General features: G+C 48.0%; 1 protein-coding gene across 3 annotated transcripts in view; it reads left to right on the forward strand.

Moving 5' to 3' along the window:
- Window positions 1-27,777, forward strand: part of EFCAB6 (EF-hand calcium binding domain 6) — a 259,814-nt gene that overhangs the window by 130,924 nt on the left and 101,113 nt on the right. For all 3 annotated transcript variants that reach the window (XM_025282724.3, XM_025282725.3, XM_025282726.3), the window contains 2 exons: window positions 4,281-4,454; window positions 6,535-6,703. In XM_025282724.3, the coding sequence (XP_025138509.3) occupies window positions 4,281-4,454; window positions 6,535-6,703 (343 nt within the window). The remainder of the gene's footprint in view (window positions 1-4,280; window positions 4,455-6,534; window positions 6,704-27,777) is intronic.

Genomic DNA, 27,777 nt, shown 5'->3' on the forward strand with positions numbered 1-27,777 from the left:
GGACTGATCTCCTTTAGGATGGACTGGTTGGACCTCCTTGCAGTCCAGGGGGCTCTCAAGAGTCTTCTCCAACACCACAGTTCAAAAGCATCACTTCTTCGATGCTCAGCTTTCTTTAATAGGTTTACAGAAATCCCTTCATTTACTGGCGGTGGTCGGGGGGAGGGGCTGCGGGGATGTCTAACACGGGGAAAAGAGATGCAGAAGCGCCCAGCGTGGCGTGCGAGCACCAGAGTACCATGTACACACCGTTCTGGAAGCCCGGAGGGTGGGGCCAGGGCACGGAAGGCGAGCAGCTTCCCAGGGACGGGAGGCTGGAACCCGGAGAAGACAGGGAAGAGCCTTGCAGGACGTGGGGCAGCAGGGGACGCTCCCGCAGGACAGGTGGGCAGGATACATGGGGAGAGTGGCAGGGGCCCGCGGCACGGGGCAGGAAGGGCAGGCGAGAAGGACGGGCACCCTGCCTAGGGGACCGGAGTCATCAAGTAGGCAGGGTCCTCCACAAGGTCTGAGAGCTGCCAGGACAGAGGGCTCTGAAAATGCCCCTGCCCCGGTCCGCGGGCCTGCAGGGTACGGGTGCACCGAGTCCCTGTCGCCTCTGCCATGCGGCCCACAGCCGAGAAGCGGACCGGAGGGGCAACCGGAGGCCGCGAGAGGGTCTAGAGGGGGCGAGTTGCCACGCCAGGTCTGTGCTCTGTAAACACGGCTCTGGTTCCAGGGAGGGGAATGGGTGTAAGGGGGGCAAAGGGGAAGGAAGGGGCCGGAAGAAGGAGGGGCAAAGGACTGTGGGGCCGGCTGCTCTGGGCTGGTCTGGGCAGCAGAGGAACCCCCCGCTGACTCTGGACAGGAAGGCTGAAGGCCCAGGGCAGAGGGGTCTCCGGGGATGCCAGGGGCTGCTCGAGCCGCCAGGTGGGAGAGACAGGGCCACTGAGGGAGCAGATGGAGTTGGCCAGTCGGGGGTGAAAGCGCCAGAAAAAGGGCTGCAGAAAGAGGTGGGCCTCAGAGGGGCGTCCCGGCTGGGAGGAGATCCCAGCGTCCTCACACCTACCGCTTGCTCGTTTGTTTGTTCGACAAGCGTTTGTCTGGGGTCCACGGTGGACCAGCTGGCTGAGGTGAGCGGCCCTCGGGCAGGACCTGAGGCCACCACCAGGCAACCAGGGCCCCGGCTGGTCCCACAGCAGAGGAGGCCGAGAAGGTTGGGATGATGGGACCGGATGGGGGTGCCCGAGGCTAAGGGGGCAGGGGACCAGCGAGGTCAGAGGTCACAAAGGAAGCAAATGGGGTGAGCAGTTGAGTGGGGGGAGACCCAGCAGGTCCGCGGGATGCATGTGGAGTAGAGAGGGGAGGGTCAGGAAGGGAGTCAGCTGGCTTCACAGACAGGCTCTGTGTACCTGTGGGCTGGAAAAAGCCGGAGACTGCAGCCAGCATCTGCAGAGGAAAAGCAGATGGAGCCAGGGAGGGAAGAGGGGTTAAGGGGAATGCTGACCTAGGAGTCGCCTCTCCAGACTTCTCAGCATAGGGGGAGGCGAGATCAGTTGCTGAGGGGGGAGGTTGCAGGTGGAATAGGAGGCTTGGGAGTTGTTAAACGTTTGCAGCAGCTTCCAAGGGCCAACAGAGGGGAACCTCTTGAGGTCTCCATTTACTTGTCCCTAAAAGGAGGGTGTCGCCCAACGGCATTCATGTTCTACCTGAGTACACTTCATTTTCTTTATATCAACTCCTCTTTTTCTGAAGTATATTAATTTTTTAAAAAAAGGCTTTTCTTACATGTTAAAACAGCATCACTCGCTATAAAGAGGTTACACTAAGTCTGCCTTTCATGAAAACAGTATGATTAAATCCTAATGAGATGTCTCTGTCTGCCAAAGGCTCTGAGCAGAAGGCTTGCTATTGCCTTTGTTAAAATGTAGGTTAATAAATAGAAAAAAATATGAGTTATGTTTGATACCACTTGAAGTAAAAGAAATGCAAATTTGCAAACACGTGGAAAGACAGAGCAGAAAGGAGGAGAAGGTGGTTCTCGCATGTGTGCTGGTGGGTATGTAAATGACAAAGCCTCTTTGGAAAGAGATGGTGGCTCAGATGATAAAGAATCTGTCTGCAATGTGGGAGACCTGGGTTTGATCCCTGGGTGGGAAAGATCCCTGGAGAAGGGAACGGCTGCCCACTGCAGAATTCTTACTTGGAGAATCCCATGGACAGAGGAGTCTGGCAGGCCCCATTCTATGGGGTTGCAAAGAGTTAGACACGACTGAGTGACTGACACTTTCACTTTTTGACTTTGGTGTGATAAGAACCACCCCCTGCCCACTTTGTCGCTGTGGTTCTTCTAGAAATACGTACCATGAATACATGTGGAGGTTCAGGGTGTGTTTGGAAAACCACTGGCTGAACAGCCAGGGGTGTGGGTTGGGGTGGGGTGGGCAGGAAGTGAGGATGAACCCAAGCTTCTGGCTCAAGCACCTGGGGACTCAGGATTGTCATCTGAGCTGGGGGAGGCTGAGGGGAACAGTTTCTGGGGGTAGAAATCAGAAGTTTCATTTTAGACATGTTAACTTGGAAAGGAGATTGGTAGACATCTCACCACCCAGAGTGGCAGGTCACTCCATTCGCCCCCTTCTCCACCTTCCCCTGACCCCACCTCCCAGTTACTCCCCACCTGTCACCCAGCTCCACTTTTCATGGCTCCTGTCATTTGTTTATGTTTATTACCTGTGCCACCCACCAAGGACGTAAAACGTGGAGACTTGGTCTCTTCCGGCTGAAGCCCCAGTACCTAGGAGTGGAAGAGTGCCCGGCCCATGGACAGGGCGAGGAAATGAATGAATGAATGAATGAGTGAACTTTAGTGGGTTGATCATGCAGGCACCTGGATTTTTGAGATGGAAGCCTTTCTATCCCTTCTCCATTATGTAACCAGTCTTTGTCTAAACTACAAAGTGAAGTCGCTCAGTCATGTCCGACTCTTTGTGACACCATGGACTGTCACCTATGAGGCTCCTCTGTCCATGGGATTTTCCAGGCAAGAGTACTGGAGTGGGTTTCCATTTCCTTCTCCAGGGGATCTTCCCAACCCAGGGATCGAACCCGGTCTCCCGCATTGCAGGGGCAGATGCTTTACCATCTGAGCTACCAAGGAAGTCCTATAGAGATGATCACATTAAAACCTTGCTTGAAGCACTCGGGTGTCCTCTTGCCATTAGGAAAACACCAGCTGCTTTAACAGAATGTGGCTTCCCGGCCCCTCAGGATCCTCAAGTCCCTCTGGAACTCGGGCTCTGTAGCCAGAAGGCCTGGGTTCAAATCCCAGCTTGGCCCTGAACAAGCTGTGAACTTGGGCAAGTGCTGAGATGAGAGCTGTGGTGAGGACCAAATGAGGTGATAGACACAAAGCCTGCCACCCAGGGCCAAGCGCACGGGGAGCTCTCATTTGCTGAGGCCATTCCTTCAGGTCCCAGCTCAGCGAGGCTGATGCTGAGCTCTCTGTTGTGTCCGGGTTTTCAGATGATCTGTTCCCTCCTTTCAGAACGAGCACTTCCCCAGCCTCTTGCAGCTCCGTGAGGTGGGCTTGCTCTGCATTGGGAGCATGGAGTCTTAACCACTGGACCACCTGGGGAGTCTCAAACTAACCCATGTTTAAATAATAAATTGGAAGAAATCCATCAAGTGTATACATCTCTGTGAACCCATCACAAGCTGTCAATCCAGACACTAAACTTTTTCATCGTCCTTAAAGCTTCCTTGTGCCCTTTGCAATCCCTCTCTTCCACCCACCTGGCACCATGTCACTGCAGATGACTTGGCATTTTCTAGGATTCTCTGTAAATGCAAGCCTACAAGATGCCAGGTTTTATTCACCAAGCATAATGTCTGTGCAGCTCACTCGCGCTGTTCTGTGTATCCACAGTTGGTTCTTGTTCATTGCGGAGTAGACTTCTGTTTTATGGCCTCCCCAGCCTTGTGGATCCACTCATCTATGGATGGGCATTTGGTTTGTTCCTAGTTTTTGCTCTTACAATGAAAGCCACAGGTATTATACAAGTCTTTGTGCAGACATACGTTTTTATTTCTTCCGGCCACGTGCCTATGGGTGGGATAACTGGATCCTCTGATGAGTATACATTTGGTTGCCCCACTGTCTTCCAAAGTGGGAGCACCACCTCGCACTCCACCAGCCATGGAGGAGACCTGTAGCCACTCACCTCCTTGCCGACACTTGGTAGGCTCCGTCTTATTTCAGCTGTTCTAATGGGCGTGTTCTAATTATTTTTAAAATTCAGACTCTGCAGTAAGTTTCAGGATATTGCTTCAGGAAGAATCCTTTACAAGAAACTTTTGGCATGCCTAGGAATTAATCGCCCGCCCACTGTCTCTCCAGTTTCCGTGCCAAAGGGTCAACTGTTAAACGAACATCTTCAAAAAGAGGAGCAGATGCTGCCAGACCATTCTGAGAGGTAAAACAAAACAAAAGCATGTATTAAAACCATGGTGCCTACTGCGGGATATGTTAGTTGCTCAGTTGTGTCTGACTCTTTGCAACCCCGTGCACAGTAGTCCACTGGACCACGCCAGTCTCTTCTGTCCATGGAATTCTACTGCAAGGTAGACAGTAAATATTTGTTGACCAAAATGAGTATTTTAAGTATTTTGGGATTTAAATAAGAAAGATGGCAAACGATGAATGCAGTGATTAGAGTCAGGGCGTTTTAGAGCAAGCAGAGATCTTAGGACTGTGCTGCTCTGACTTATTAACCCTAGGATTGAAAGCACTGAGGCCTGAGAGGAGGTCTGGGGACTGGCCTCACATTATTTGGGCTTCCCAGGTGGCGCTAGTGGTGGAGAACCCCCCTGCCTGGGTCAGGACGATACCCTGGAGAAGGAAATGGCAGCCCACTCCAATGGAATCCCGTGCACAGAGGAGCTGGCGGGCTACAGTCCATAGGGTCTCAGAGAGTTGGACACAAATGAAAGCGACTTTGCGCGCTCAGGTTATTTACAAACTTAGTGGACACCCTGGGGGAAGGACCCAGGACATTTGGCTCCCAAAGAACCCATCTGCCACTCAACTATGACCTCCCTGCAGTCACACTTACTTTTTTCCAGAGTTGTAGCTTCCTTACTGCTGTATAATATTTATTGCAAAATATACTCATAACACTGGTTAACATTTTCTAACATGAATGATAGAATTACTTAACTGATTGCCAGATTGAATCGTAACAGTAAAACATACTTAGTAAATCCATTAAAAGTCAGACTGATGAATATTCTCGCCCTTCATTTTGAAAAATATAGGTTTAGTCTAATGAAAAGATATTATTGTAACTTGCTTGTTCTATAGCTTGTAATAAATCCATAAGGAAAGGTAAAATGTAGAACTAATCGGCCGACTTCACTTTGTCATATCCCCTTTAAAAAATTCTCAACTGTAGAGCAATGGGAATATTTTAATGCTAAGGTGATGAAATTTGAATATCTGGGCACTTTAATAGTAGCTGCTTTATAGATAAGTAGAAAGATGGTATTTTAAGAGAAAGGTAAAAGATTCTATGAAGAGCTACGTCTGCCTCCCAAAAAAAGCAGTGAAAGAAGTACTGGCAACTTAACATTTCATCAAACGTGGGCATTCCTGGAGAGCTCTTAGAGCCGACAGAAGCAGCAGGTGAGGGGGTCGAAGTCCATTCTCAGGACCATCTCATGGCTATCAAAACGAGGTCTAGGAGACTGCAGGAGGGCTGGAGAATAATTATCCTTCAAAGACACGTAGATTGTCACACTCAGACACAGAGCACACTGCATAAGATCTGTATTATATAAATTAAATTGATTTTGCGAATCCACTTGGATTAATTGTGGACATCCCTTCCTTCCCATGGCTGTCTGATGATCTTTGATCTGGGGACCACGAAACAGCCTGTTTAATTTAAGGCTGTGTAGCAGGCTCTGACTTTGCATTTTCCCAGTTCACTAAAGTATCCTTTCTCAGCCATGTCTTCCCACTCACACGCCAGATTCAGCCAGCTCAAAGTACAGCTGAAAACCTCAGGGGTGACGCCAGCCCCTGCCCCAAAGCTCCCCACCCGGGCCTGATGCCTTGTGCTGGGACCTCGGCTGCAGAGGGGGAGCTTTACCTGACACAGTGAGACAGAGTGCTGGCCTGGCTCTGAAGCTACAAGCCACGGGTGTGTAGAAGTCCCCAAGTCCCTTCCTTGACCTCAGCGTCTGTCTGCTCGTTTGTGAGAAGGGGATGGAAAACCCCCATGTCCTGGGTTGAACCATAGGCAGGTGAGGTCTGTAGCAGGGGTCCCCAACCTCCGGGACCTCATGCCTGGTGATCTGAGGTGGAGCTGATGTAATAACAATAGAAGTGAAGCGCACAATAAGTGCAGTGAGCTTAAATCACCCCCAAAGCATCCCTCCCCCATTCCATGGAAAACTGTCCTCCACAAAACCCGTCCATGGTGCCAAGAAAGGTTGGGGGCTGCTGGCTTACAGAAAGCGCGCTGCTGCACCTGTGCCTGCTTGCGATTTTAGAGCCACGCCCGCTGAGAGCCAAGGTGCCATGACCAGGAACATGACCAAGGATGAAGTCATTGAAAAGCTCAAAAGCTGTATACGGCAGCAGGACCCAGCATTCAGAAAACGATTTCTTGACTTCACCAAGGAGCCTAATGGCAAAATTCACACACATGACTTCAAGAAGGTAGGAGAGCAAGGTTTCTCTGCGCTTCTTCCTTTCCTGAAGGAAGTTCAGTTGTCTTGCTGTGCTTGCTACCAGGCTCTAAAGGCACAAGCATTAAGTTTTTTTCAGTCAGGGTTTATTCCAGGGCAAAACGGATTCATTTCTAGGCATCTTCCGACAATGTAAAAGGATTCTTCTGGCCAAAAATGTCCTTGGCAACTTTCTTCAGAATATGCTTCTGATGTGAATGCGGCTGGGTTTTGATAGATAACCTTTCAAAACAAAGGGTTCATCGGTGCTTTCCTTGGCCATCCACCAAGGACCCGGCTCCGTGTGTGAGGTGGGGTGGTGGGGGGGCGGGGCGGGGCTGCTCAGCCCCCCGCCCCAGCCCTGCCAGCGAGGGGTTCCCGGGATGCTGTGATAACAGAGCTGCGGTTTGTGCCTCAAGAAAGTGGGGGGAAAAAACTGGCAGAGAAAATGGGAAGCTCAGAGTGCTGATTTGCATGTGCTTATGGGAACTGGTAAGGTTCATGCCAAAAAGAACTCACTTTGAAGGGTTCTGCACAGACTTCTCAGGAATGAATTTGAACGATTGCTTAAAATTCCTATTATGATCCCCCTAGTTCATCATCTGCAGCTATTTTTAAGGGAAACCTTGCCTCTAATATGTAGTAGTGTCCGTGTGGACACCTTCAGAAGAAGTCAGTGAAATATATTTCCAATAAGAGAAATAATCATATTAGCAGCTGCAGTTTATCTAGTGCCTGCCCCCATGCCAAGTGCTGAAATGGGCTCTGTCCGAATCTCATTTCCAATCTTCTCATCGGCAGCAGTGTGGAGGGTGGGTGGAGGAGGGGGCCAGCTAGTGGGGGGAGGGGGGAAGAGATTAGATGGCTGTGGAAACAGTCCAGACCTCCCCTTCCCCAAGCAAGAGACACAGAAGTGGAGGATCTATGTTTGTGAGCCTAAGGGGCCTAGTGAGGAGACATGGGGCTAAAGGGTAAGGGAGAGGAAAGAGTCAAGGATGGTTCCTCGAGTTCTGGCTGGGGGGGCCAGGAACTGGTAACCAGCCATTGCCGACTGACAAGAGCAGCTTCGGTGGGTAAATGGGCAGGAATCATGGAACAATCCCAGGGCCTGGTCCCGGGTTCCACCCCGAATCACCTGGCAAATGGGACCTCTTTGTGTTTGACTCTGATTCTTTTTTTTTTTTTTTTTTTAACTTTACATAATTGTATTAGTTTTGCCAAATATCAAAATGAATCCTCCACAGGTATACATGTGTTCCCCATCCTGAACCCTCCTCCCTCCTCCCTCCCCATTCCATCCCTCTGGGTCATCCCAGTGCACCAGCCCCAAGCATCCAGTATCGTGCATCGAACCTGGACTGGCAACTCGTTTCATACATGATATTTTACATGTTTCAATGCCATTCTCCCAAATCTTCCCACCGTCTCCCTCTCTCACAGAGTCCATAAGACTGTTCTATACATCAGTGTCTCTTTTGCTGTCTCGTACACAGGGTTATTGTTACCATCTTTCTAAATTCCATATATATGCATTAGTATACTGTATTGGTGTTTTTCTTTCTGGCTTACTTCACTCTGTATAATAGGCTCCAGTTTCATCCACCTCATTAGAACTGATTCAAATGTATTCTTTTTAATGGCTGAGTAATACTCCATTGTGTATATGTACCACAGCTTTCTTATCTATTCATCTGCTGATGGACATATTTTTGTTTGTGCTGGGTCTTCGTTGCTGTGCAGGCTTTTCTCTAATTATAGCAAGTAGCTGCTCTCCAGTTTCGGAGCATGGGCTTCTCACTGCGTTGGCTTCTCTTGTTGTGGAGCACAGCCTTTAGGCTGCATGGACTCCAACAGTTGCAGCTTGCAGGCTGCAGAGCACAGGATCACTTGTTGTGGCGCTCAGGCTTAGTTGCTGCATGGCCATGGCGTGTAGGATCTTCGTGGACCAGGGATCCAACCTAGGTCCCCTGTGTTGGCAGGTGGGTTCTCAACCACCAGGCCTACAGGAAAGCCCCTGCTTCATTTATTCTGCCTGTTTATCTTCCTCCAGTAAAAACACATGCTCCAAAGGTAGACATTTTTATCTCTTTTGGACAGGGATGTATCCCAGTACTTGGCATGCAGTAGGGCCCAGAGGACATTTGCTGGATGAACAGGTGAACCTGAAGAGTTAACTAGAATCCCCAGGGGAGCCTGAAGGGCCACCACCTGTGGAGTGAGGCAAGCAGGCGCTTCAGAAGCCAGTTGGGATTCCTAAACATGAGGCTGTTTCCCCTCTCCACCTGGCGAACCCACCCTGGCCCCCTTCTCTGCCCCCTGCCCGTCTCTGCTTTCCGGCCAAGCAGAGGGGCAGCTGCAGCTCTGCTCTTGCTTCCCGGTGGCACCGGCATGTTTCTCCCCTCCCTGGTTGCTGGCTTCCTGGGGACACGCCAGTGGGCGGCAGGGGGTGCGGAAGAAAACGGAAAACACCAGAGGATGGAGATGCAGGGAGAGAAGCCTGTTGTTTCAGGAGACTTAACAACCGGTTCACGGCGAACACAATTAGGGAAGTATTCTACTGGCTTCCCTCCTAGTGACTTGTTGGGTTTAACCTTTGAAAACCTCCTGTCGTGACCAGCCGTTTAACTTGAAGATCAATAATCATGGGGTGACTTTCAACCATCTGCTGGGGACCCAGATTTCAACTCTGGAGGCTGGTAACCTCAAAGCATTATGTAAATGTAAATTTTCATTGTTAAATTATTTACCGATGAGACTGATTCTACCACTGGTGAAGTCAGAGCTGGGAAAGTCATGGGCTTATACTGTAGAAAGAAACCAGAATTTAGATTGGACATAACGCAAGGCATCCAGATGTTAAAGGTTTGGGAATACCCAACTTCAGTGGCAAGGAAACCTTTGAAACCAACTCTGCAGAGAGCTTTAAGTGTTAATGATGACTAATTCTGTAATGGGAATAATAGCAATGATAATAACCATGATGATAATGCTAACCATTGCTAGAATAGTGATGGTATCGCTACACTGACTGAGCACTTACTGACTCTGCCAGTGTGCAGGCACTGGGGGTGTTGCTTTACAAGCATTATTTGTAACTGTCACATGAGCCCCATGAGATATAGATCACATTATACCCACTTCACAGATGAGGAGACCAAAGCTTAGGACTTAAGATCATGGCTCGGCGTGGTTCAGCTGGTAAGCCATTCAGACACTCGAATTTGAATCCATGCCAGTCTGTATCAACCTCAGACCCTTGCTGGGAGTGATACTGGCTTGGTGGGTGTCATACAGGCTGTGTGTGTGTGTGTGCTTATTAACTCAGTCATGTCCGAGTCTTTGCGGCCCCATGGACTGGGGCCCTCCAGGGTCCTCTGTCCATGGGATTTTCCAGGCAAGAACACAGGAGTGGGTAGCTATTCCCTTCTCCAGGGGATCTTCTTGATTCGGCATTGAACCTGGGTTTCCCACATTGCAGACAGATTCTTTACCTTCTGAGCCACCAGGGAAGCCCATACAGGCTAGCTGGGTACAACCGATGGCAGCTTTGAGCTTGGACCTGGCCTCAGAGTTTTGTGGTAAGGACAGTACTTTTAATAAGAACGCCCTTCACTGCTTCCTACCAGTCTGGTTGTGGGGAGGCAGTGTTCTTGCCCTCTCTTCCCCGGATCTCTGTCTTACCCGTTAGTAGGGCAGTGGCTGCAGAGTTTCAAGCCCGGGGCGTTGGGAGTGAAGCTCTAAGTCCTATATACCCACTTGCCCAGTTCTGTGTCCATGTACTTGTTCATCCTTTGAACACAGGCAGCGCTTCACCATTGGCTTCAATACCTTGCAAGCCATCACTTGTAAAAATCACTACAGATGGTGACTGCAGCCATGAAATTAAAAGACGCTTGCTCCTTGGAAGAAAAGCTGTCACCAACCTAGACAGCATATTCAAAAGCAGAGACATTACTTTGCCGACAAAGGTTCCATCTAGTCAAAGGTATGGTTTTTCCAGTAGTCACGTACGGATGTGAGAGTTTAGAACATAAAGAAAGCTGAGTGCCAAAGAATTGATGCTTTTGAACTGTGGTGTTGGAGAAGACTCTTGAGAGTCCCTTGGACAGCAAGGAGATCCAACCAGTCCATCCTAAAGGAGATCAGTCCTGAATATTCATTGGAAGGACTGATGCTGAAGCTGAAACTCCAATACTTTGGCCACCTGATGCAAAGAACTGACTCACTGGAAAAGACCCTGATGCTGGGAAAGATGGAAGGCAGGAGGAGAAGGGGACGACAGAGGATGAGATGGTTGGATGGCATCACTGATACAATGGGCGTGAGTCTGAACAACCTCCAGGAGTTGGTGATGGACAGGGAAGCCTGGCATGCTGCAGTCCATGGGGTCACAAAGCGTCGGACACGACCGAGTGACTGAACTGAACTGAATACCTTACACTCTAAATTAGAAGTCCTATTTATTCTTAGCAGCCATCACCTTCCCTATGGTTAGAGGCAGGAGATGATGGGTTCTACAGGTCCTCTGAGAAGAGACCCATGAGAACAGAATCGAGAGCCAGGTGGAGGCTGGCAGGTCACTGGGTCCCTGCACGGTCGTCACTGAGACTGTTACTGTCTTCACGTCCCGGGTCAGGCGGCTTTTGTCTGTTATGCAAACTCTTATCTGTTAACTGGTAATTGAACTTTCCCCCTTTTCTGTCTTGAGTGTTGGAGATATCAGAGTTTCTGGTTAGTGTAAGATAACCAGGGACCCCACACTGAGTTGAGAGCCCTGATAGAGGCAGAGCTACTGGGGTTTTCATGAACGCAGTGTGTTTTTCATGGTCAAGTATGCACTTTCCACTGTGGGAGGGAAAAGGACTGTTCTTTCTGGAATTGTACTAGCCTGGTCTGTGTATTTTGCATCATCCATTAAATCATTGTTCACAACAACCCTATGACACATATTCTTTCTCTCAGGAAAACCCCCTCTTCTGCTTCGTTGCTCTGGCCTCTGCACCACAAATCCTGTGACTTCCATGTGTTTTTAAATGTGCCAATTTATTTAAATAATGAGTCAAGAACTTGTAATGTTGCAGAAAACCATTTTTGAATTTTAGGATGATCTAGAATCTTTATATTCCTTCTCTGGATACATTTTCCCCCTTTCCCTATCCTTCATTTGCTGAATTAGCAGCAAACCCCCAAAACAGTAGCTTAAATTTTTAAAGTGGCTATTTTTCTCCTGTAACAGAGGAGTCCAAGGTTGTTGCCATAGGGTCAGTGCAGCCGCTCTACATTGTCTTCAGAAAGCCAGGTTGCTTCTAGCTTCTTACTCTTCTGGTCTTATCCTCATGTATACAAGATAGCTGCTGGAGCACCAGCTATCACACATGTGTTTCAGGCATAAAGAAAGGAAAAAGCAAAGGGCAAAGGCTTGAGCCAGAGAAGTCTTTCTTTCTTAAAGGGATTTTTTGGAAGCTCTTCAAACTTAACATTTTGTTATAATGTATCATAAGCTTCCACTTACATGCACACTCTTTGGCTGGGTACATTACTACCTCCAGAAAAAGCAAGGTCCTGCTCCTATGGGAGAAGGAGAGAATACACATTAGGCAGGCAAATACAACAGTCTCTGCCATCCTTTCTCTCGGTAAACGTTGTGAGGGTGCCTGTTCCACCCTTGGAATAGGACTAAGCCACATGGGAAGCATGGATAAAGCAGAATCTTCATTGCTTGGGACTAGTAACCCACGGGGAACATAAAGTGACTAAACACCCAAGGACACATAAGTCAAGATTAGTCTAATTGAGTAATTAGACTAATTGAGCTATTCCATCCATCAGGAATTTGAGGGCAGCTTTACAATTCTGGTTCCCTGTAATTGGCTGTTCCTAATGGGAAATTGTTATTCTTCATCCTCAGTAAATACACTGAACATTGTTCAGCACGCTGTTATTCTTAGTCCCATTTCTGGAGTCCCAGCAGAGGACCCGGCAACAGACACAGGCTGCAGAGCTCATCAGCCAACACACACAGAGCCCCCAAGACGTGGATTAGGGAAGCCAGAGTCTGTAACAGCCCAGCCCAGTGTCCCAGATTCTTAGCAGCCTTGGCCCTTTACTTCTGCACCTTCCTGAAGGCAAGGATATCTCACCTTGCTTAGCAGGAGGTGAGCTTCCTCACTTCCTCCTAGCAGAGTACTTTAAGCCCTTTGGGTGCTGGTCACACTCACATATCTGGGGAACGGGCACCCACCCCACTCACTGCTACCAATTCCTAATCCCACACAGTTTTCTCCATCTAGGGACAGGGACCCTGGTTAAACCAAGCCCCACAAACACCCTTGAGCATCTCTTGGCTGTTCCTTACCACTTCCTAATCTTACACATGTTTCAAGGAGGTGAACCAGTTGTGTGTTCGAGGTCCCTCACATCTTCAGTTTTGTTGCTCCAAGCTCCACACACCCATCAAAAGTCTATATTTATTTCTCTATCTTCCAGCAATAATTCTCTTGACAGATGCCAAACCTAGAGCCTCTCGGCATCTGGCCATGCCCAAATTGGCCAGTTCCTCCAGGGCCGGGCAGCTGCAGAAAATATCTGCAGTGTCAATGGACCGCACCTCTAGGGCTTTGTTTTTTCCTCTGTGTTCTCAGGGTCTTCCTCCCTGTTGGGCCTTTGTCTCCTAAGTGTGGAGACTTGGATCGTCCTTTTTTAAGTTTTCAATTCAGGTCATTAGAGCCCAGCCCTGGCCCGTTCCAGAGATCAGCACGTGTCCGGAAGGGGGAGCCAGACATGCTCTGAGCCTGCCCCCTCCAACTTCACCACTCCAGCACCGCGTCACTAGTCAACGCTCTGCTGGAGTGGCTCTCCGTCTGGCCCAAACCTATTTCTCAGTCCAAAGTCCACTCCCAGAGGTGTCAGCTGTTCCCAGGGGAAATGCAATTGCCTACCCTCAGTTTGACACTGAAAGGGTGAAGGTGAAAGTCGCTAAGTCCTGTCCGCCTCTGAATACTGGTGTGGGTAGCCTTTGCCTTCTCCAGGGGATCTTCCCAACCCAGAGATCAAACCCAGGTCTCCTGCATGCGGGCAGATTCTTTACCAGCTGAGCCACAAGGGAAGCCCAAGAATACTGCAGTGGGTAGCCTTTCCCTTCTCCAGGGGATCTTCCCAACTCAGAGATCAAACCCAGGTCTCCCGCATTGCGGGCAGATTCTTTACCAGCTGAGCTATCAGGGAAGCCCTTGACACTGAAAGGTGAGTCCTTTCCACCTTGGGATTTTGGTCCCTTGAAACCTCATGGCTTTTGCAGCTTTCTGATGCCTTTTTGTTATTTTTACTCGATTTTTTCTAATTGTTTTCATTGGGAATATTTGCTTGCTGTGAATTGCTTCATCCTACCCAAATGCAGAAGTTGAGATCTGTCAGTTTTCTCCTTTCGAAGTAACAACTTTATTTGACTTGTTTTTTTTTCTCTTGTATAATTTGTTTTATATTTCTTTATTTCTGCTGTTATCTCCATTATTTTCTTCCTTCCACCTGCTAGGGTTTTAATTTGCTTTTCTTTTTCTAATGTCTTGAGATAGAACATTAGATCATTGCTTTCCAGGCTTTATCTCTCCAATGTATGAACTGATGGCTATCCATTGTCCTCTAGGTGCGGTCTTAGCCACGTGGTACAGGTTTCGGAATACTGTGTTTTCATTGTCATTTGGTTCAACATGTTTTGTAATATCTGTTGTGATTTCTTCTTTTCTCCAATTGTTTACTGTTTAATTTCCACACAGTTGATATTTTCTAGTTTATCTCTTATTATTGATTTTAAAATTGATTCCATTGTGATCAGAGAATAGATTTTAAAGTCTACATGCATTGAACAGATAGTCCTCTGCTCTAACAGCTGAGCTATCAAAGGGTGTGATTTTAAAGTCTAAATCACGTCAACTGATCCTTCTAAATATTCTGAGGCTTGGATTATGACCCAGTATAGAGACAATTTTGGTAAATGTCCCAGAAACACTTGAAAACGATGTGTACTCCATCACGGACCTTTAGTTTTCTAAGTAGGTCAACTACGTTGATTTTATTAATTGTGTTTTTCAGACCTTTTGTCTCCTTATCAATTTTTTGCCTGCTTATCCCATTAGCTGTTGAGAGAAATGTGTTGAGGTCTCCCAACTGATTGTGGATTTCTCTAGTGAGATCCTTTTTAGTTCTGTTGATTGTTGCCTTGTTCACTTTGAAGCTAAATTTTTGGGTACACATAGACTCAGAATTACTGAAGCTTCCTGTGAATTGTCTTCTTTATCATTATGACATGACTCTCTTGATACAGAGTGATGCTACTTGCCTTCAAGTCTATTTTAGACGGATAATAATACAGTTACTTCAGCTTTCTTTTGATTCATGTTAGCATAGCATATTTTTTCCTATCCTTTTACTTCAAATTTCCTGGGTGCTTATATTTAAATTGTCTCACATGGACAGCATATAGCTGATATTTTAAAAAACAGACTGTGACAGCCTTAGTCTTGTTCTTGCAGTAGGCACTTCATTTTACATTTAATTACTGACAGAGTTGATTTTACTGGAGAAGGAACTAGCAACCCACTCCAGTATTCTTGCCTGGGAAACCCCATGGACAGAGAAGCCTGGTGGGTACAGTTCATGGGGTCACAGAGAGTTGGACATGACTGAGCACATAAGCACACAGAGTTGATTTTATATCTATGAATATCATCTTACTATTTTTTTTTCTGTTTGACCCAACTGTTCCATGTATTCTTTGCTTTCCTATCTTACCTTCTTTTAGATTATTTAACTATTTCTACCATTCCGTTTTCCCCTCTATCAGCCTACTGGTGTGTATGTTCTTCTGTCAGGCTTTAAAGGCTGCCTGAGAGATTTGATATGAATCCTTGTCTTATTGTATGTACTTAAATATGCTGTTATTTTTACCACTTCTCTAGCAATGCTAGATATAAACATAATTTCATTCACCCCTTCCTATCTTTTATGTTACTATTGTCATGCATTTAAATTTTACCTCAATGCTGAATCCCATGGGATGCTATTTTTATGGTAAATAAGATATCATATGTATCTGCATGTTTACCCTTGCTGTTTCTTTCCATCTTCTATTTTTGTATGCTTGTGCCTGGACTAATTTTTTCAATTAATTTATTGGTATTATGTTTAGCTAGAATGGCTCTTCCCTGCTGTGCATGGGCTTTCTCTAGTTGCGGTGCTTGGGCTTCTCACTGTGGGGGCTTCTCTCGTGTGGAGCATGGGCTCCGGGGCACACGGGCCTTAGTGCTTGTGGTACACAGGCTTAGTTGCCCTGCGGCGTGTGAACACTCCAACAACAAAGCCAACCACCCAGCCAAAAAAACTCCCTTCTAGCGTGTAGTCTTCAAAGATTTTTTAAAAAAGGCAGAGGAACCAGAGATCAAATTGCCAACATCCGTTGGATCATTGAAAAAGCAAGAGAGTTCCAGAAAAACATCTACTTCTGCTTTATTGATTATGCCAAAGCCTTTGATTGTGTGGATCACAATAAACTGTGGAAAATTCTTCAAGAGGTGGTAATACCAGACCACCTGACCTGCCTCCTGAGAAATCTGTGTGCAGGTCAAGAAGCAACAGTCAGAACTGTACATGGAACAACAGACTGGTTCCAAATTGGGAAAGGAGTACATCAAGACTGTATATTGTCACCCTGCTTATTTAACTTATATGCAGCGTACATTATGCGCAATGCCGGGCTGGATGAAGCACAAGCTGGAATCAAGATTATATCAATAACCTCAGATATGCAGATGATATCACCCTTATGGCAGAAAGTAAAGAAGAACTAAAGAGCCCCTTGATGAAAGTGAAAGAGGAGAGTGAAAAAATTGGCTTAAAACTCAACATTAAGAAAATCAAGATCATGGCATCTGGTCCCATCACTTCATGGCAAGTAGGTGGGAAAACAATAGAAACAGTGACAGACTTAATTTTGGGGGGGCTCCAAAATCACTGCAGATGGTGATTGCAGCCATGAAATGAAAAGACACTTGCTCCTTGGAAGAAAAGCTATGACCAACCTTGACAGCATAGTAAAAAGCAGAGACATCTTTACTTTGCCAACAAAGTTCTATCTAGTTAAAGCTATGGTTTTTCCAGTAGTCATGTATGGATATGAGAGCTGGACTATAAGGAAAGCTGAGCACAGAAGAATTGATGCTTTTGAACTGTGGTGCTGGAGAAGACTCTTGAGAGTCCCTTGGACTGCAAGGAGATCCAACCAGTCCATCCTAAAGGAAATCAGTCCTGAATATTCATTGGAAAGATTGATGCTGACACTCCAATACTTTGACCACCTGATGCAAAAAAACTGACTACTTGGAAAAGACCCTGATGCTGGGAAAGATCGAGGGCAGAAGGAGAAGGGGACAACAGAGGATGAGATGGTTGGATGACTTCATCGTCTTGATGGACATGAGTCTGAGCAAGCTCCAGGAGTTGGTGATGGACAGGGAGGCCTGGCGCGCTGCAGCCCATGGGGTCGCGGGGAGTCAGACTCGACCGAGCGACTGAACCGAACTGATGCCTGCGTGCTGTCACTCCAGCCGTGTCCGACCCCTGCGACCCCAGGGACTGCAACCCGCCAGGCTCCTCTGTCCATGGAAGTCTCCAGGCAAGAGTACTGGAGCGGGTTGCCATTTCCTATCCAGGGGATCCTCCTGACCCAGGGATTTAACCTGCCTCTCCTGTGTCTCCTGCTTTAGTAGGTGGATTCTTTATTACTGAGCCACTGGGGAGCTCTTCTAACTCAGAGAATGGGCTACTCTTTGAGTCCTCATCCCTGAGAAGTCCTGAACTCTGTCTAACCTTGGTTTCCTCAGGACTCAAAAAGGTGACCCCCCCAAAAAAAAATCCCTTCAGCTTTTCTGAGGCTTTCTGCTTTGATTCCTTAGCCTTCTGTCAATCCCCACCCATGGCTTCTGAATTCAGCAAGTGCCTCGAGGGGAACACTGACAGTATCAGGGTCCGTTTTCTGTTTCCCCTTCTCACCAGGAAGCTGAGAAGTGAAGCCTCTGATTCTGGTCTTTGCAGTCTCTCTCTCTGCTGGTAGTGACCACCTGCCTGGGCCTTCGGCCCCGATCCTGAACCCTGGCCCTGCTCCCAGAATGGGTCCGTAATCTCCTTCTCTTCCGAGTTCTGAGGCTCCCCCTTCACTCCGACTTGTGTCCCTTTGAGCCCTTGTTGTCTCAGCAGCTGTCTGTATGTCAGACAGATGTTTTGCTGTCTTTTGTCTGGCTTTCTGTTTGTTCTCAGTGGAAGCAAAGAACTGCAAGTTGAACAGCAACCCTTCCCTTTTTGATGGGCATTCATTTCTTTTTCTCTCTTTCCCCTCTTTAAACGATCATTCTTTATGTATCTCTATGTACTGATGCTTTCATCTCCATGGAACGGATTCCCTGGGGTAGGATTGCTTAATCTGACCCCAGCCTATAGCCTGACCCACCCCCGCCTCTGCCCTCACCCTGCCCCCCACCCCACCCCAGCCCCTGGCTGCCACAGCTCTTCCCTAACATTCTGGTTTGCATCAGCTCCAGCCTGGTTCTCTCCCCCAGCCCCCTGCAGCCCTGCCCTCCTCCCTGAGGTGGACCTGCTACTCGGGCAGTTACCTGTGTCCTTTTTATTCTCTGCCCTGTCCCAAGCATCTGAAACAGGGCGCAGCATAAAGTAAGTATTCAGTATTCTTGGAATGAACCCAGTCAATTTTGGAGCATTGGAGAATTGTGTTTTAAAACTCTGCCTACGGCCATACCACCCTGTATACCCCTGATCTCGTCTCAAAGGCTGACTCTGAGCCACACTCAAAGTCTCAAAGTGAAAAGCTTTGAGTCAAAGCTCAGTCATGTCTGACTCTTTGAGTCCATGGAATTCTCCAGACCAGAATCCCGGAGTGGGTGCCGGGAGTCAAATCCCAGCTCTGTTGCCTAACAGCTGCGTGACCCTGGGCAGACGTCTCCGTGCCTGTTTCCTTATCCCTCAGCGGAGATCGTTTTAGTAGCTACCTCGTAGGATAGTCTGTGTCAGTCGCTCAGTCATGCTGGACTCTGCGACCCCATGGACCACAGCCCACCAGGCTCCTCGGTCCGTGGGATGTTCCAGGCAAGGATGCTGGAGTGGTTTGCCATTTCCTTCTCCAGGGACTGTAGGATAGTGATAAGGATTAAATGAGCCAATACGCATGTAGTCGTTTCCTAGGAATTTGTAACAAATCACCACAAACTGGGTGGCTTGAACCACAGAAATCTCTTCTCTCACAGTGCTGGGGCCAGAAGCCTGAAATCCGGGCGTCGCAGAGTCCTGCCGCCTGCCATGGTTTATCTATGTGAGGGCCCTTCCCTGCCGACTCTGGCTCCCAGCCTTGCTGTCTTGGCGGTCCCTGGCTGCCCTCGGCTTGCTAAGCTGCCCTCACGCTGACCTCTGGCCTCTTGCTTGTGTCTGAGACTTCAGCTGTGTTGTCCTCGCTCTCCAGAGTCCCTTCTTTTCATAAGGACTCCAGTCCTTGGACTTGGGCTCACCCCTAATCCAGTGTGTGCATGCGTGCCTGCTCAGTCACTCAGTCATGTCTGACCCTTTGTGACCCCATGGGCTGTAGCCCGCCAGGCTCCTCTGTCCATGGAATTTTCTAAGCAAGAATCCTGGGGTGGGTTTCCATTTCCTCCTCCAGGAGATCTTCCCGACCCAAGGATCAAACCTGCGTCTCCTGTATCGGCAGAGGGATTCTTTACTGGAGAGCCGTCGGGGAAGCCCAGTCCAGTATGACCGCATGAGAACTCGATTACATCTGCAAAGACCTTGTTTTCATTAAGGTCACATGTGCAGGAAACTGGGTTAAGATTTAAGCGTATCTTTCTGGGGATACAAGCAACTCAATACCGTAGGTTAACCCTTTCAATGGAGCCTGGCACCCGAGGGCAGGGTTTCAATCTTTGTTCACCTTTGAGTTCCTGATGGCTTGAATAGTGTCTCCAATGTAGGTGTCCCCCAATAGCTCTTGAATTAATTAATAATGTATTAGCTCTTTGTCTTCCACACTACAAATATATTTATAAAACCTATCATTTGTCTGTTTTATTATATCTTTTGCCATTAAAGTGTTTTAAGATCTTTGTACAACCCAATATATCTATCTACCATTCTTTTTTCTTCTTTTCTTTCATTAAAGATAAATTCTAGTCTTGCTTAATAAGTTTCCATTCTTCCCTGGTCCCTCCAGGTCTCCCTCTCATACTTTACAGATAACTAGACTTTCTTGCGAGAATTTTTTACTGCTTTATTTTTTAAATATGAATTCCTAATCCATATGGAGTTAATTTTTTTTTGTACTGTGTAAAATGAGGCTCTTCTATATTTTCCCTTTGTCGTTTGTGAAATTCTCATTATACTAGGGCATACATCTGAAAATTCTCCTTTTGTTGCACAGTTCTATACATCTTTTTCTATATCAATGTAATTTTTTTATTTTAGTAAAACAGATCTTTCCTTATTTTTCCCTTTTTGTATTTTCTTGGCTACTCTCAGGCCAGATTTAAATCTTTCCATATAAACTCTATCCATACAGAGTTACCTCCCAAATGCATTATTAAGATCATAATTGGACTTGCATTAAGTTTATATGTTAAAAACGTATCTGCTTTTGAAATTGAGAAGGGAGAAATAAAGTCAGGCCCAGAGGCGGGTGTGGCCGCCCGGTGGCAGCTCCTCCCGCCACCTTGACCTTGTGCTCGGCTGTGGGCCCCGTGGTTTGTCTTCACCTGCCCTTTGAACAACAGACGTGATTCCGGGACTGAAGAACAGTCTCCTCTGAAAGAGAAATGGCTTGTCCGCTTTCAGCTGCAGTCTTCACAGCTTGTTACTTAAGTGCTGGATTCATTTGCCCGTGGAATGTGCGAAGATTTTACACGTGTGCAAAACAGCACTCTACATTCTGGGGGCTTGCCTCCAAGGTTAGACATGTCTGGTCCATTTGCGAGTCACCCCGGGAATCTCCTTGTTATTGGAAGCTGTCAGGTCACCTTGTCTTTTATTCTCCTTTCACAATTTCTGAAGGTCGCGTTTAGGCTCAGCATTTTTTTCACTCTGAGCCTTTTAAACACAATTTTAGTCTTGTTGTTCTAGGGGGATAATATAGTTTAAAAAACTCCACTAAACCAAATCATATTATCACTGTTTTCATTGTCATCATCACGCCTGCATCAGGAAAGGAAAGAAAAAGCCCCACTGTTTTATAGCTTGGTGACTGTGGTTATCAGACCCTCAGTGTGTCTTGAAGGTCCAGCAGATGGGGGGATAGATTGTTTTTGGAAGCATTTTCAGCACCATCACCCATGGATCGGGTGGAATAGGATCTGGACCAGGGATCTCACCTAAGATTTGGGAGAGTGTCTAGATTTGGGAGAGTGGTTGGATTGTGATAGTCGTGTCTTTCTAGAGGTCATAGCATTGCCAGCAAATATACAGGATCCCATGGACTCACGGAGCTGGAAAGGACCTCAGAGTTCACGCACTTGCTGTCCTTCTCCCCCTCTTCATGGCCCTCCCTCTCTGCTCTCCAGTACCTCAGGGGATACTTACCCAGTGGTGCTGGACACAGAGTGTGGCCGAGATAGCCTGAGCAGCAGCTGTGGGTCCAGCGTGGCCTTGGGCTCCAGCGATCGGCTATTAGAAGAACTTCCCCGGGGCAGCTGCTGTCCCATCCGCGAGGTCCCCAGAGTGAATGCACGTGAAACGGGCCTACAGCCACCCTGCAGGCTGAGCCGGGAACCTCCCCCCAAGGCCATCTTAAATGAGCCAAACTGCGCTTGAGCCGCAGACCCGCTGGTTCAAGGACAAATGTTTGTTTTGTCATTGGCCACTGCATTTTGGATGATTGTTACGCGGTAGCTGGCTCACAGAGCCTCTGTCCCTGCTGTCAACCTGCCCCAAACATCTGGGCCACAAAGCCTTGGGGAGCACCCAGACCCGGTCTCAGCCATGTCCTCCCAGACTGCCGGGCAGCTCGCTGCAGTGGGGAGTGGTGAGTCCAGACTCAGCCACAGCGCTGGGCTGTTTGTCACGGTTACTGAGCATCCCTGGGCAGTACCCCCGCTGCAGTTATTCTGGTGTCTCTGTGCTCAAGCCCAGCCCCAGGGACAGGTGCTGGTGTCTCTGAACTCCAGCTCCTCATCTGTAAGTGAACCTGTAAATGCCGCAGCTGACACGCTCCAGGCTCTCCCCCCGCGGAGTCAGGAGACTGATATCTCATGGTGTCAGGCCGACATGTGTTCAAGCCTTTGCTCCACCACTCACAGCCAGCTCTTTCTGGCAAACGGTTGTTTTTAATTAGCCATCCTAAACTTTGATCTCCTCCTTTGTAAGATGGACTTGGTCATATTTCTGTTGAGGAGGTGTTGCTCTGCTTAAAAAAGGCTAGTGTGTGGAAGTCACTTAGTAACATGACCGCACCTGGTATGTCTTCAGTCAGTTCTCTTTCTCGGTGACACTCGTGAAGCGTCCATTACCCCCTGGAGTCGTGTTTGCGGCTCTGAAGTCGGCCCTGGGTCTTGTCATTGGGCCGTTGATGCTGGGACTGTGCTCGAGACGCTCCCCAGCTTCAGATCCCACTTCTGAGTCCCTGTCTCCAGAACAGTCCCTGCCTTCAGTGTCCTCACACAAGGACACTGAGATGCTCGGTGTCTTTTATCTGAGATGCTCCACACCCTGGGAGCATCCTTCATTCTTCACAATATTCCTGTCAGGTAAGAAACTAAAAGGAAATCCCGTCACTCGGACCGCACTCATAATAGGCAACGGCCTCTCAAACTGAATGCACCGTGGCCTCTGCAGGCGACAGCACCGAGGTTGCCTCTCAGCTGGGTTTGCATCAGCTGTGAACACCCTGCTTGCTGGGGCCACGTGGACAGTCAGATTGTGTGCCTGAATATTCACGGAAACATTTGCCAAAAGAGTTTCAGCTTTCTATCTGAGTACACATCTGATTTGAAAGTTCCGTACTCTTTTCCAGCCTTGGTGCTCTAATCCCTCATAGCAGATTTGCGTGTGATCAGGTCGTCTTGATGACTGAATTCTCTGATTGTTTCTACCCTCTGATGACTGAGGCAGCTAAGGGTTGGGAGGGGCTGGAAGAGCAGGAATTTTTGGGATAGGGAATGGAGGGTGGGGAGATAGAGTAAGTCTGAAATTCTAGAGAAGCCTTTTTTTTTTTTTTTTGCCTGTTTCATTTTAACTATGAATGTGTATTTCAAGAAGTTGAAGTGATATATTCATTAAAAATAAAACCCAGAACCCTCATTGGTTCCTTCACAAGTAACAGCTGGGAGAATCTCCGGGTGGGGAGGAATGGCTGAACAAGCAGTCTCCAGGTCTGTGCGCCCGACTTCTGCCTTCGCTTTGCATCTTGGTCTTTAAGTCTCTGGCTTCTGTGTAAGCCGGAGTGTAAACACGAGTCTTTCCCTTGGTCCCCCAGACTGACAGTTTGCAAAGAGAACATGACTAAATGCAGGGTTAAGGGAGGAACAATAAAGATCATGGCTGACCCGGCACCAGAGCCGTGCACCTTCGCAAGTCTGAAGCTTCTGTAGTTCAGGTCTCAAGGACAAGTCAACCTTGCAGTTCCAAGCCTGCCTCCCTTTCCTCCTGCTTCCTTATGTCTGCCTCCCAGGACAATGTCTTCTTGTCCTGCCTAGCAGTATTCTGGGTAGTCTAGCTACTACCTAGCCAAGGCTAGATGACCACTTGCCACTCATATCTGCCTCACGTGGACTCTCTCACATCAGGCTCAAGATTCACCCAGACCTGCAGTAGGAGTTGGGCTTCCCAAGTGGTACTAGTGGTAAAAGAACCCGCCTGCCAATGCAGGAGATGTAAGAAACATGGGTTTGGTCGCTGGGTCAGGAAGATCCCCTGGAAAAGGGGCATGACAACCCTCTCCAGTATTCTTGCCTGGAAAATTCCATAGACAGAGGAGTCTGGTGGGCTATAATCCACTGGGGTCACAAAGAACTGGATACAAATGAAGCGACTTAGCATGTAGTAGGAGTTGGGAGAGCATTCAGGGTTCCCTTACACTGACGTCCCTGCCTCTTCTTGTCATTCAGCATTTACTGAGCACCTACTGTATGCCCTTGGGGTACATAGGTGGAAAAGAAGTGCTGGTAATTTCTCCATCCAACAGGCATTTATTTGTCGAGTACCTGAGAGACTGTTTACAACAGAAGCAAGCAGAGGGACTGTGGACGCTCAAAAAAGAGCATTATCACTGCAGGTGGGTGGGTGGGAGGGCGGCTGGGAAGACGTTTGCTGTGCTGGTCCTAGCTGTGATCTAAGGATGCGCATCAGGGAGTTCTGCTTCTCATGTGAGTGAATCAGCTGCTAACGAGACCAACTTTCCTAGAGACATAACTATGAACACTGGACAATGTTAAACAAGTCAGTAAATTAATGAATAAATAGCTAAATAAAGTACCCGAAGGTCCTGGAGAATGAAACTAAGCAACCAGATTCTGGAGAGGAGTCAACTCTTGGAAATGGAAATAGCATGGGGAAATGTTCCCATGTTTTCAGCTTCTCATCTGAGTGAAGGCTGAAGTTGGTGCCACATAAGGTAGATAAAACACTGAGAGAAAACCAGCAGCCTTTCCAGCCTGAGGAACCAGAGGGCAGAGGGAGGTCTGAGTGACTGATGCCACTGGGGAATAAAGGGAGATTTCTGTAGAGGACAGAGCCAGAATGTAGATGCCTTAAGCTCTGTTTATAAATTCTTCCCAAATCTCTGGCTGACCCCGATGATACAAAAGCAGGGCAGACTGCTAGGAGCCTGGCTCAGGATAAAAGAGCCAAACTGAGATTTAAACTGCTGCCCAGCAGACAGAGTGCAACCAAGTCTACTGCGTACTCAAACAGGTAAACAAAATGTAACAGGATCCAGAACCTCCACATACCACAACATTCATAATGTCCAGGAAGCCCACCCAACCTTACTCAACATATGGAGAAATAGGGAAGTGTGACCTTTCTCAAGAGCAAAGACTCTGAGATGATCCAGACGTTAGACTTAGCACTTGAAATTTTTAACCATTAAAACTATGCTCAGTCATGCAAAGGAAAGTATACTCATAATGAATGAAAACACAGGAAATCTCAGCAGAGAAGTAGAATTTATGAAAAAAGCCAAATGGACATTCTAGAACTAAAGAATAAAATATCTGAAATAAAAATTCACCACAAAAAATTTACCAGATGGGCTTAACCACAGAATGGAGATAACAAGAGGAAGAATCAGGGAACTTGAAGACACATCAACAGAAGTTACACAAACTGAAGAAGAGAAAGGAAAAGATTCGAAAAGAAAAAGAACAGCAGTTGAGGGATGTGTGAAATCACATCAGGTCTCACATGGATATAATCGGAGTCACAGAAGGAAGAAGACATATGTGGATAATGGCTGAAATTTCCCAATTTTTTGTTGAAAAGTTTACATGTGTAAATTCAAGAAACACAGAAAACCCCCAGTAGGATAAATACAAAGAAAAAAATCGTAGATAAACTGAAAACCAAAATCAAAGAGATAGACCTCAAAGCAGCACGTCAAAGATGGCATGGTAAAAGAGGAATGATGATTTGAAAGACCATCACCTCTTATCAGAAATGATGGTGGCCAGAGAACAGTGGGACAGAAACTCCACCCTGCTGAAAGGACAGTGGAAACTAAAACCAACAGAAATCCGTCACCCAAGAATTTACATCCGGTGCAAGTCTCCTTTAAGAATGAAGGTGAGATAAAGATGTTTTCAGATGAAAAAGCAAACGAAGATCATTCATTGCAAACAGGTCTTCACTCTAAGAAGTGCTGAAGGAAGTTCTCCAGACTGAAGGAATTTGATACCGTAGATGGAGACTCAGATGATCACGAAGGAAGAAAAAACATGGGAAATGGTCCGATTTTACTCTTCAGTTAAATATAAAAGGCTATTGTTTCTCAATTAAAAATGCATTTGAGTGCTTAAAGCAGATGTTTTAACCTTGTCTTGTGGGGCATAGATGTAAAAAAATGAGAGCTCCGGCTTGAAGGACGGGGCAGCGTAGGAATCTCCATGGTTGCAAGATTCCCACATTTCGGGTGGCATGCTTCAGTATTACTGAATAGACTGTGAGAAATTAAGGTTGTCTCTTCTACCCCCTAGATTCAGCCACCACAAAAGCGATGCCCCAGTCACGGCCAACAAGTATTCCTCACACAGAGACTAGTGTAGGTTTCCCCAAAGCAAAGGCTGCTGTGCAAGAGCAGGACTTGGAAAGGCTGAATCACTCAGTCACCGTCCAGTTACTGGGCACCTACCTGGGCACCCCTGTCTTCACCGGGAGAGCCCGGCAAGGATTCTTCAGAATGGTGGTGTGCGCTCATAAAGAAACAGTCCCCGATCAAAGTGGTGTCCCAGGAACGGCGGAAGTGACGATTCGGAGAGTCAGGACGTGCCGGTCACAATTCGTTCTTCTTTGAGGAACTTTCCTAAGGAAAACGCCTCCTAGGAAAGACCAAAGGACAAGACTTCAATGGTTAAACACTGGACAGTCAGTTTTATACATGTTGCAGTTTAGCCCTACGTTGTGTTCTAAATCGCCTCCACGGGTTGCGATAAGTTGATTGGTGGCCCTATTCATCCCAGGAATGAGTGGCGCAAGGGGAGGCTTGAGAGATGCTCATGTCGGGGAAGACCTCGGCGCCTCTCTGGGGACTGCGCTCCTGCGCACTGCATGTTCGGTGACGCTCTGTGCCCATCGCGGATGGCATGCCTACAACCTCAGGACAGGCTGCCTAAGGCACGCCCAGCCTCCCCAGGCTTCTCACCCCTCCAGGCTGTGGAAACATTTGCCTACAGACATTTTCTTACCATCCATTACATATGTTTTTATGAAAGGACTGAGCAGGAGGAATTTGCAATGAATAATTCATGTGTAATTGTTTTGAAAATATAAAGTTATTTTTTTTTTCAAAGAAAGCCACCGACCTCTCCATTTCAGAGCCCCCGCTGCTGCCGCCTGGGTGCCCGTGCGAGAGCCACGGGCGGGCTGTCTGAACACTTGCCCCGTCCCGAGCTGGGACAGACTCCCGTGCAGAGCGGGGCGGGCGGGTGTATGTGCAGATGGCACAGAGCTGCCAGAGTCCCCAGCCACGCACTCTGCCCAGGTCCCCAGGCGGGCCCTCGGGGTAGTCTGGGCATCCAGCGCTGCTCCCTGCCTCCGCCGAGCCCCCAGGCAATACCGTAACACCTGCATCCCCCCTTCCTTTCTCTCTGCTCCCAGTCCTGCACCAAGCCCGACCCGCAGCCTGTTTACTTCAACACACACACAAGCCCAGCCACGGCCAGGGCCTGACCAACTGGGCAGGTGCAAACACAGCAAGCCACAATCACACTCAGCCCATTACTTACATAGATGGCCAGAGAGGCCCGCTCCCGGGTCCTGGCCCACACGCCAGAAAGGGGAGCACAAAGCAGGAGCCGGTGGCTGCCCTGCTGCTGTGAGTGCCTTGGTGCTGCTAAGTGGGTCTATATTTTACGGCTCTAGCCTGCGGGGGCCAGGGCGGAAGGCACCACCTGTCAGACCCTGGGAACCGAGGAGAATCTGTCTCCTGACGGCCTCCTAGGACATGGGGAATGGCAGGTGGCCTCTTACCCACTCATTGGCGGCTCCCCCTCTCCGGTGTCCCGAGGGCATCGCAAGGTGTTCTGCGGAGACCAGGTTAGCCTTCGCCTATTGGTCTGTTTGGATCCATGTGAGGGGGCCAGTACCCCACAGAGGAGCTCTTCCCCCACTTGCTACTGTCATTTCCTGTCTGTTTCCACGTGTTCTCTTTGTCTGGAGGCCAGTGACCTTTTCCCAGCAGTGGCTTTTATCACAGCAGTTAAGAAGAAGAACTGAGTTTGGATCCCAGGTCTGTCCCTACCTAATCATGTGTCTGGGGCAACTCTCACAGCCTCAGTTTCTGCGTCTTTAAAATGGAGTTAGTAAGAGTGCTTT

The sequence above is a fragment of the Bubalus bubalis genome, chromosome 4, assembly GCF_019923935.1.
Source record: "Bubalus bubalis isolate 160015118507 breed Murrah chromosome 4, NDDB_SH_1, whole genome shotgun sequence".
In the NCBI taxonomy this organism is placed as follows: Eukaryota; Metazoa; Chordata; class Mammalia; order Artiodactyla; family Bovidae; genus Bubalus; species Bubalus bubalis.